General features: G+C 53.7%; 3 gene segments (V, D, J or C); all 3 read right to left on the reverse strand.

The window, feature by feature from the left end:
• Window positions 1–2,529: 2,529 nt before the first annotated feature.
• Window positions 2,530–3,305, reverse strand: LOC128906955 (T-cell receptor beta chain V region PHDS203-like). The segment is given in 2 exon segments: window positions 2,530–2,829; window positions 3,263–3,305. Coding segments are annotated over 2 exon segments (343 nt in total).
• Window positions 3,306–5,301: 1,996 nt separating this feature from the next.
• LOC128906997 (T cell receptor beta variable 14-like) lies at window positions 5,302–6,116 on the reverse strand. The segment is given in 2 exon segments: window positions 5,302–5,615; window positions 6,025–6,116. Coding segments are annotated over 2 exon segments (357 nt in total).
• Window positions 6,117–7,461: 1,345 nt separating this feature from the next.
• Window positions 7,462–8,277, reverse strand: LOC128907039 (T cell receptor beta variable 14-like). The segment is given in 2 exon segments: window positions 7,462–7,775; window positions 8,186–8,277. Coding segments are annotated over 2 exon segments (357 nt in total).
• Between the last annotated feature and the right edge of the window lie 2,821 nt (window positions 8,278–11,098).

Here is an 11,098-nt window from a genome sequence, read left to right on the forward strand (position 1 = left end):
CATTCCAGAAATATCCAAGCAAGTCAAATAAAAAGCCTGTGCTCTGGGTGTCCGGGCATGGGGAGAGGATGACGGGAACGGGCAAAGGAACATCTTCTGCTTCAAAAGCCCTGGGACACATAAGTGCTCTTGGCGAGCTCTCTCCTGAGTCCACTGGAACCCCTTAGATGAAATCCACGGTTTGGTTGGGGCTATGGGGCTGGGCGTCTGGATGCCAGTGAGGCTGTGGGCACAAAAATTAATCCCTCATATCTTCCATACCAAAGTGAACAAATAGGTTTAGGCATCCTCACCCACCCCATTTGCAGCCCTGTGATTCTTCCTTCAGGAAAAATGTGGATGGTCTCTCTCTGGGGATTATTTCTGGCTTCTGTCTCTTGGTGGGGATGATGGGATTCTTGCCCACTGGGATTAGGACATAAGTAGAATCCAGTTATGGGTATAATCGCATTGCAATTTCCTGCTTAATTCCCATATGTGGTTTGGGAATAATCCCAAATGGGATTTCAGAGTTTATGCCATTTGGGATTACAGGATTAATCCTCACTGAGGTGATGGGACTAACCTCGGGGGGGCTATGATATTACTGCTCAATGGCATTACGGAATTCTTTTCATTGAGATAATCGGATTAATCAAAAAAGAATTATGGGATTAGTTCCCAGGGGGGTTACGGGATTAATCCCCACATGGATTATGGCCTCTCCGTCTCTGGGAAAGCTATCTGTGCCTTATAACCTGGTGACATGAGTTACTGCAGAGCAGTCACTTCCCAGGCTGGACCTGAGTGGGCAGAGGTTTGGGCACAGAGATGAGCCCTGGCCCTGGGCAGCAGCATAGAGTGGCCCCTGCTTCACGCTGGGCAAAGGCTGACAGCCATTTGTCTTCCCAGGGCAAAGGCAGGTTCAACAGCAGGATTGTGGTCAACGTGACAGGATATAAGTGGCAGGTATTTGAGACAGACCCCAGGCCTTGCTCCCACCTCCTGACTCAAGACACACAGAGAGGCCACCCACCCCATCCGGACCAAGGGACAAAAGGAAGTGGGGGTGAGGACAGTCAGGCTGGGTTGGACTGGTCCAGAGACGTCCAGGTAGAGTGGAGTGCAGCCTCAAGGGCTGAAAGGCAGCTGAGCTCTTCCGTGTGATGGAGTGAGGAGCACTGGATGAAAGTCAAGCCTTGAGGACACTCATCTTGGACAAATCCTGGGGACCTCATCTAAGGCTGGAATCCTGTGTGATGAGACCCCACTAGAATCTCTTTGAAGTCACAGGGCTTTTTAAGAAGCCCAAAACTGGTTTCAGCAAAGGTCTTCACCTGGGACACCTGAGCAGTGAAACAGTCTGCTTAGGGAAAAGGGACAGAGGGCACCTTCCTTCCACAGAGAGGAACTTTCTATCCCTTTCTTCCCATCACCAGACATCATTAACACACATTTCTCTTTCCTGGCAGGACTTTAATGGGAAACCAGCAGTCTACGTGAGTACCACAAAGACCCTCTCACCCAAATATTCCCCCATTTTTCTTGAAAGACGTAGGGCACTGGGGAACACACCAAAGGCTGACGGAAGCGCTTGGGGGGTGGGGGGTGGTATCCAAGGGTTTCCAGTCTGCCCTGCACTCAGGTAAGGTTTGTCTCTAAAATTGGAGCAGGTCTCTCAGGGCATGGACCAGGGCAGGTGGGAAAGTCTCCCTAAATGCAAACTTCTCCTTCGAGTGAAAGGCCTTGTGGCCTTGTCCCTGGGCTGCCACACTCCTCTGGCAAAGAATTTGTCCCTCTGCCTCAGCAGAATTTCCCCATCACAGATTGTGCCCATCGCTTTTCAGTCTTTTCATGGGGAGCTCCAAGAAGACTCTGTCTCTAACTCATCCTCAGCTCCCTCCAGGGAACGAGAGGCTGCACCTAATGCTCCCCTGCATTCTCATCAAGCCCGGTGGAGGAATGATCCCCCTCCTGGCCCTGACACCTCCATTCAGGCTAGCAGAGCCAAGGGTATGGTGGGTTATTGCCACAGAGCACCTTGTGGCCTGGGGCTCCTCACCTACAGGGCTGCGCTCCATCCTGAATACCGTTGAGACTTGGGCTATATGGCATACATCTGAATGTTCAGGTCACAGGGTAGTGGCATGACCCAAGGACCATGGCACACAACAGCGAACACAACAGCGTACCCATTCCCTGGAGACTGCTGGGGCCAAGGGACCAATGCACACATAGAAGTCCTCAGTGGCATGGTCCTGCCAGTACTCTGCAACTCAGAGCCCCTCGTGTACAGCAGTGTGTCGAGCCCTGGGTTACCAGCGAGGAACCTGTACTCTAGGAAACCACAGTGTGAGCAATCCCAGGAGACCTCGAATCCCTTGCCAGATTTAACTCCATTTGGCTTGGCTTTCCAGCAGATGGAGAAGGAAAGGGCTGGGTGAACCAAGACAAAATGATCTACTGTCAAACACAGGGCTCTGTGTGTGTGCTGGGGGCACATCCCTCGTTGCATGGAAAGGTTTGTGCTATGCTGCTCCGCATTTTGAGTCACTGTGGGCCTCCCTCAGCACAGAAATATGTGCCAGAGTCATTGAGTAGGGCGTAATCTATCGCCACAGATAAGCGGTAGCCCTTAGTCCCATTACTAAAAAGTGATTTCTGAATTCCTTCTCAATCTCTGCCCTGCCACCTTCCACCGAATATACAACCAACTGCAGAGTGGCATCCTTCCCATGGGCAACTTGTACCAGGACATGGCAGAGTATGCATTGTCCTTTTGGGAACAGTTCAGAACCACAGAGTCTCCCACTCGGAAAACTGTGTCTGGCGACTGCTGAAGGGCCTGGCCTGCAAAGAGAAGGGAAGAGATGCGAGGAGTGAAACACACTGAAGGAGACATGAAAACACATCCTAGAATTAAGACATGGCATGGGTCGGCATAAGGATGTCAGCAAGCTCTATGGGACAGTGTCCCATTTCTCTGAGAGACACACACAGAAAAAAAAAAACATAAACCACCTTCCAGATAACGGCAAATTTGTTATGACAAATAATGGCTTCAGTACTCTCAATTGAAGTATTAAACTGGGATAGAAAAAACACCTTTGTAGATGTGTAGAGTTTTCTGAGTTTAGAGGTTGAGGAAAAGCTCACCTCATTCATTGCCCATCCTCCCCCAGGAAGCCTTGGGGAATGGGGCACTGACAACAACTGGGCACACGGCTGAGGCAGCAGCAGCAGCTCCAGGGCAGCTCTTCAAGCAGAAGAGAAGATCACTTACCCACAGGGACCAGGACAGCCACAAGGAACCAGAGGAGAACCATGGGGAAAGGCCACCTCCTTCCAGCACCCTGCCCGGTGTGGCAGCACAGGCACAGAGACGTGCCAAGACGAGAGGCTGGGAGAGGAAGAGACACGTGTCTCTCTGCGGGTGGGCAGGGCGGTGAGAGAGAGCCTGAAGTGTGAGGAGGCAGTTGGGAACAGCAGGGAATGAGACCTGCATGCAGGCATGAGGTGCATCCACCCTGCTCCACGCACTTCCTGCTGTGTCTGTGTGTGTGTATAGGCAGAGGTGGGGGACAGGGGTGATCACAGGAGCAGGATGGGGCTGTGTGGCAGCCTGAGTGCGTGCACGGCACAGGGGTGCACAAGGAGGCACCAAACGAAGGGAAGAGAAAGAGAGCGTAGGGATGCATGTTTGTTGTGTGCCCCTCAGCTGAGTCTTCTCTCCAGCAGCCTTTTTTCTGGAGCATTCTGCAAAGGAGCAGCAGGACGAGGATGGGCAGAGCTGGAGAAAATCCTGTCTTCTTCTCTGCTTGGGGAACAGCCTGTTCACCAGCCCAACGCTGTGAGAAATCACTGCTGGCAAGATCTGACTTGCTTTGTGTCCACACTGACACCCTCTCTGTGTGTCAGAGGCCTGACAGAGCTTCTGCACGTCCCTGCCATGCTGTGGGCCCAGCAATGCACGGCAGTGCAAGGACAGCCCATACAAGAGAGCAAGGGATCTGGCTGCTCAAGGCTGTCATGGGCTTTGCAGAGAAGATGTACCCCTGTGTCCATGCAGAAGGGTGCAGCAATGCCAGCAGCTCCCACTCCCTCTGTTCCAGGTCCAAGCAAATCCCACTGCATTCATTAGCACAAAAATGCCTGTAGAAGATTCAGGAATGACCCCAGCTTCCTCAAAAGAAAAGGGAGAAAAGAACCAAGAGGGTGGGCTAAACTGTGCAGGCAACAGGAAGAAACCCCACAATACCCCACAATACCCCCAGCACTCCAGCTGAGAGGAGGCTGGGCTTGATGTGTCCATGGGAAGGGTCTCCATTTCCCATGGTGTTCCCTGGGGTGCGCAGGCGGCAGGGCAGGGCATTGGGAGCCCTGCAGGGCACATGGGATGCGAGGAGTTAGAGATGTCAAACGCGGCACGCCTGCTCTCTTGGGCCCTGTGCTTAGGGCTGGAGAAACCCGTCTGTCAGCATGGGAAGATGCAGTGTGGGAACCTGCTGGAGAGCCCCATGATGGCCTGTGCTGCGCACCGGTGTGTGTTAAGACAGAGATACCACTCTAACCCATCAGGAAACCTTCTGTTAGCTGCACAGCTTGCTAACGTAATCTGGAATTTAGATATATCCTTGGGAAAGGTAAACTGTGTGAGGATCAGGGGGTGGAAGGCAGTGATCCTGACCCAGAGACCACTGTAGATGGAGGAGTCAGTGATGCACAAAACAGTGAACCCGAGCACGCGCCCGCCTGGGCTGTGCTGCACCTGCAACATGGCCTTCAGGCCTGTGCTGTGCTGCACATTCCCCCTGGCCACAGGATAACCTCAGGCAGGTCGTTATAACGGAGCAGGACGTGGGCAGCTCCCGCTCGGTACCGGCTCTTACGGCACGTGCCCGGCCTTGCCTTTATCTAAAGGTGCACCAAGAACATCTCATGCAAACATCCTTTCTGTGTGACGGTGAGAATGATGAACTCCAGGGCTGCCTGGAGTTAAATGAGAGGAGGTCTGCAGAGTGCAGATTGAGGAGAGACAGAAAGAAGAAGGTGGGGAGAGAAAGGGAGGCAGAGAGGGGAAGAAGGGTTGAGGGAAGTGGCTATAATGGAAATGAGAGCTAAACGGAGAGAGAGGCAAGGAGGAGTGGGGTGGCATGGAAAGAAAGCAGGACGAATAAATTCACAGAGTCTGAGAAGAGGATGAAGGGCAGGCTAGGAAGCAGAGGAGGTAAGGAGTGGAAAGGGATCATCCCGCCTTGTGCAGCTCTGACGAGGAGGAAAGCAGGTCCCCTTTGTGCAGGAGCAGGTTTGCGCTCAGCTCCCTCAGCAGCCTACCCACTGTGTTTCACTCTCAGCACAGTAATACGTGCCAGAGTCATTCAGAAAGGCATGCTCGATCGAGATGGTCATCGCGTCTCCTTGTATCCCACTGCTCTTCAAACGGCTGCGGAGATCCTCCTCCACATCTGCTTTACCACCGACTAATGCAGAAACTACGAGGATTAGCCTGGAGTCCTTCCCCAAAGGAAGCTTGTACCAGTATATAGCAGTGCTGTCGGATTTCTTCTTGGAACAGCTCAGACTCACAGACTGGCCTTCTCGTGTCACTGTGTCTGGGGACTGTTCCAGAGCCAGCACTGGAAGGGAAAAGGAAGAGCACTGAGGATGAGAAAAAATGGAAAAGCTTTAACTGGACACTGTGGGTTTGTAGAGAAGAGGGTGGGAAGGAACAGGACAGATTAAGGAGCAGTGGAAGGGATGGGACAGCTCTTCCGATCAGCAGGGGAGTTTCCAATCTCTCTCCAAGAGGCAAGAAACATTCCTGGGCAGTTTGTGTCCAAAACATGAACCATGTGGGGGCTGAGCACAGAAGAAAAAATAGACAGCCCTTGCAGGAGATTCAGGGATTCCTGCCCACGGCATTCAGTGCCCATCCTCAGCACTGGAAGCTTTGGGGAATGGAGCTCTGCCAGCAAGCAGGGATGCAGCTGGGACAGCAGCAGTGGAATCGCTGTAGGTGCTGAGGGGTGACTTGAGATCACTTACCCATAGGGGCCAGCATGGCCACAAAGAACCAGCAGGGAGCCATGCGGGAAAAGCCCCTGTCCTTTCAGGGACCTGCCTTTTGTCGCTGCCCAGAGACATGGGAAGAGGAAGCCCTGGGTGAGGAGGGTGAGACATATTAGACATATTGGGGTTGGGCAGGACATGAAAGGTGAGAAAGGATTGGCTGGCTGGGAACAGTGGGGAAGGACACGCACAGTCACAGGAAACTATAAACCCTGCAGAGATGGGGGGCGGTGGGTGTGTGCGTGGGGAGGGGAGAAGAGGATTTGCATGGAGAGGACCATGCTGAGGTTGCATGGGAGTCTGAGTGCGTGCAAGGCAGAGAAATGCTGAGAGTTCCCTTTCTCCTTCTGAAGTCCTCAAGAGCTGGAGACATGAGCTATGCAGGACACACACAGGTCCCTTGCACTTCCCCAGGCATTTTCCCTCTCTCCCCCAGCCATAGCTCTTTCTTCTTTTTATTACTTTTTCCCCTGACTGTGTGAGGCTGCTTTTTCTCTCTGCGGTACTCTGAGCACAGCAATTAATATCAGTGGGAGGCAGGACCAGGAAAGACACCACAACAGCCCAAGCATTCTGCCTGCTGAGGGCTCTCACGGGCTTTGCAGTGAAACTCTTCCCCCATCCCGTTCTCTGAAGAGCAAAACTGTACCTGCAGCTTCCCGCTGCTCTCCTGCAGGGAACTATGAATCCCACTGCACTTTGTTTCTCTTACTCTCTGCAGCAGAGTTGGGAATGTTCCAGGACATCACAAAGGACAGAGAGGCATGGAGGTCTCAGCTGCCCCATGCTATCCCTACCCAGAACACCTTTCATCCTGGGACCAGGAGGGGCAGGAAGAAGGCAGGCCAGGACCCCCTTTCCTGGCTGCTTTTCCCAGCCTTCTTTCCACAGTCTTCTTTTCTCCTCAGCCACAGGATAACCTCAGGCAGGTCGTTGTAACGGAGCAGGACGTGGGCAGCTCCCGCTCGGTTCACAGCTCTTACGCCACGTGCCCGGCCTTCCCTTTATCTAAAGGTGCACCAAGAACCTCTCATGCAAACATCCTTTCTGTGTGACGGTGAGAATGATGAACTCCAGGGCTGCCTGGAGTTAAATGAGAGGAGGTCTGCAGAGTGCAGACTGAGGAGAGACAGAAAGAAGTCGGGGGTAGGAAAGGAGTCAGAGAGGGGAAGAAGCATTGAGGGAAGTGGCTATAATGGAAATGAGAGCTAAACGGAGAGAGAGGCAAGGAGGAGTGGGGTGGCATGGAGAGAAAGCAGGACAAATAAACTCACAGAGTCTAAGAAGAGCATGAAGGGCAGGCTAGGAAGCAGAGGAGCTCATGAGTGGAAAGGGAGCATCCCGCCTTGTGCAGCTCTGACGAGGAGGAAAGCAGGTCCCCTTTGTGCAGGAGCAGGTTTGCGCTCAGCTCCCTCAGCAGCCTACCCACTGTGTTTCACTCTCAGCACAGTAATACGTGCCAGAGTCATTCAGAAAGGCATGCTCGATCGAGATGGTCATCGCGTCTCCTTGTATCCCACTGCTCTTCAAACGGCTGCGGAGATCCTCCTCCACATCTGCTTTACCACCTACTAATGCAGAAACCAACAGGATCAGCCTGGAGTCCTTCCCTAAAGGAAGCTTGTACCAGTATATTTCTGTGTTGGAGGGTTTCTTCTTGGAACAGCTCAGACTCACGGACTGGCCTTGTCGTATCACTGTGTCTGGGGACTGTTCAAGAGACAGTGCTGGAAGAGAAAAGGAGGAACACTGAGGAAGAGGAAAAAATGGAAAAACATTAACTGGGCACTACGCATTGGTACAGAAGAGGGTGGGAAGGAACAGGACAGATTAAGGAGCAGTGGAAGGGATGGGACAGCTCTTCTGATCAGCAGGGGACTTTCCAGTCTCTCTCCAAGAGGCAAGAAACATTCCTGGGCAGTTTGTGTCCAAAACATGAACCATGTGGGGGCTGAGCACAGAAGAAAAAATAGATAGCCCTTGCAGGAGATTCAGGGATTCCTGCCCACGGCATTCAGTGCCCATCCTCAGCACTGGGAGCTTTGGGGAATGGAGCTCTGCCAGCAAGCGGGGATGCAGCTGGGACAGCAGCAGTGGAATCGCTGTAGGTGCTCAGGGGTGACTTGAGATCACTTACCCATAGGGGCCAGCATGGCCACAAAGAACCAGCAGGGAGCCATGCGGGAAAAGCCCCTGTCCTTTCAGGGACCTGCCTTTTGTCGCTGCCCAGAGACATGGGAAGAGGAAGCCCTGGGTGAGGAGGGTGAGACATATTAGACATATTGGGGTTGGGCAGGACATGAAAGGTGAGAAAGGATTGGCTGGCTGGGAACAGTGGGGAAGGACACACACAGTCACAGGAAACTATAAACCCTGCAGAGATGGGGGGCGGTGGGTGTGTGCGCGGGGAGGGGAGAAGGGGGGTTGCATGGAGAGGACCATGCTGAGGTTGCATGGGAGTCTGAGTGCGTGCAAGGCAGAGAAATGCTGAGAGTTCCCCTCCTGCTTCTGGAAACCTCGAGAGCTGGAGACATGAGCTATGCGGGACATACAGAGGTCCCTTGCATTTCCCCAGGCATTTTCCCTCTGTCCCCCAGCCATGGCTCATTCTTTTTTTATAGGTATATGAGGAGTCACTTGGTGTGGGGGTGGGGGTCTGCAGGGCTCCCTCCAGCCTTGGCTCAGCAGAGCTGGGGAGAGGAGTAGGAGATGAAGGTAAATGCCTTTGAAGAGTGTGGCCCAAAGGGGGAGGCATGAGGGAGAAGAGGCGCTGAGGACTGGGGCTAGGGTGGCTTCTCTCTCCACTTTCCTTGCTGACAGGCAGTAGCCCAGGTTCCTCCAGAGATGATTTCTCCCTGGGACCCAGCTGGGGACCCTTGGTTGTCTCAGCCTGGTGCTGCAGCTGTACAGTGCGATTTCATTCACTCGTGCCCCACCAGTGACACCGCTCTACTGCTCTGCTCACAGGCTCACGGGACTCCAGCCACTGCCGTCCTCCCCACAGCGCCCTCGGGTGTCTCTGCCCAGGGGGACAGCCACATGGCTTCTCCTGAATGGGGCAAACTCGGCGCAGGGATGCGCAGCCGGGAGAGTGGCAAGAGTGAAAGGAACCCAGGCAACAAATGACAGAGGTCTCCACCATGCCCAGCGCTGCTGGCAGCACCTTTCCCTCCTCATAGGAACTGTCGGACCCTGTGCCTGGAGCTCTACCTGGTGACAGGCAAAGAGACAAAATGGCAATGGGCTAGGATCCCTGGTGGTACTCCTGCCTCATCATGCTGGGAAGAAGGAGGCTAGTGGGATGTCACCCAGCTCAGTGTTTCTCTGAAGAAGACAGTTCAGGAAAGGCATAAGGAAAACTGTATGCGGGTGCGAAGCGGGAGACTCTGGATCAACAGGTGGAGACTGTGGTGTTGCACAGTCCACTTGCACGCCAGACAGCATCTCCCTCTCCCCACAGTTACAGCATGAGCTGGAGCACCCCGGACTGGACCTATCCCTCACACTCCATTAAGGATTTCTCAGCTCCCGTCCTTGGTAAACTGTGAAAATATACCTGAGCATCAGCTTCCCCTGGGGACTCCCACTCTCTTTTGCCATTCTCCGGCACGGGAGAAAAAGAAGAGTGGGCAAGTCAGGGCAGCCCTCTTGTCTTGCAGCAAGCAGCAAGGGTTGCAGTGGGTGGGACAGACTAGATGCTACATGCTACGAAACAATGGGTGTCCCAACAATCCCTTCTGAAACTTCTCCAGACTTTCTCATCCTGGCCATCCCATGCCTCATCTGGGATGTCTCTTGCTGGGAGTGGGAACAGCTCACTTCCTGTTGCCTGCCTAACCCTTTTAAGCCATAGACCCCACTGCCTGCCAGGACAGGTCAGGTGGGGAGACCGTCCATGCGTTTGGCTCCAGGTAATTCCTGGGTTGCATCCTCCTGGAGGTTTGTGGTCTTGATAAACCCATGTCCTAGAGAGCTGGGGTTGTGGTTTGCAAGCTTGTGACTCCCACAATGTTCCCAACAGATTCAAATGTAGAAATTGCATGTCAGCGCTCCTCACCCTCTCCACATTGCTTTGTTCTCTGTGATCACCCTTTGTGGCCTTGCTCTCCCAACTGTGGTTCTCCACAAACCCAGAGCCCTATGGCTCCATGCTGAAGGGAGCGGAGAGCTGAAGGAGGTGGAGGCCTGAGGTTGTCTTTTGCGGGTGAGAAACGAGGACAAACAGGTATAAATTGGATGCATCCCTGTTTGAGCCATGGCTGTTTCATCTACACACACGAAGAATCCTCAGATGTGATGCGTCCACCCCTCCTTTCCATTGACCCTGGGATAACTGGCCTCCGGTGCCCCCCAAGCTTATTTACTTCATGATGCAGTGAAGTGGTTATTTTTCTTCTTTTCTCCGAGGATTTTGTGGATCTGGGAGTGGGAAGGACCGCCTCTATGCTGGTTTTCTCAGCCTACTTCTGAGAAGCCAGCCACGTCTGCAGATTAGAGTCAGGTGTAGTGGCCCAGACACCTTGTTTTCTTTGGAGGGCAGTGGGTTTTGGGAATTAGACCAGGGTATGCCTGAACGTCGCGTTCCCTGAGGAGGAGGCGGTTTACAGGCAGATGAAGGAAAAGCCTCCCACAGTCACTTTTGGGGAAAGGGTCGGGAGGTGGTTCCTAATTAACCAATGGTGGTGAGGTGGCAGGTGAACATACATCCCCCACCTGGCTGGGGGACCTCATGCCCCCCGGGGGTTTTGGGTTTGCCACGGGGGCAGAGGGTTTTGGGAATCTGGGTGTGACTGGATTACCAGGAACAACCGCTGGGGTAGGGGTAGGCAGCGCGCCTGGGACTCAGCTGTGGGAGCATCTCAGTGAGGTGCCGCATCTCAGTGGGGTGGCGGGTTCCTGCTGAGCCGGGGCTGAAACTCCTCCGCACGCTTGGCAGGAGCCAGGTGCCGGCCGGGAACGTGAGGGGAGACGCGGGGACGGGGCGGCAGAAAATCCCGCTCTGTCAGCAGTTACTGGTGCCACCCAGGGGTCAAAACCCGAACTGCACCGG

This window comes from Rissa tridactyla, chromosome 1 (assembly GCF_028500815.1).
Source record: "Rissa tridactyla isolate bRisTri1 chromosome 1, bRisTri1.patW.cur.20221130, whole genome shotgun sequence".
Taxonomy (NCBI): domain Eukaryota; kingdom Metazoa; phylum Chordata; class Aves; order Charadriiformes; family Laridae; genus Rissa; species Rissa tridactyla.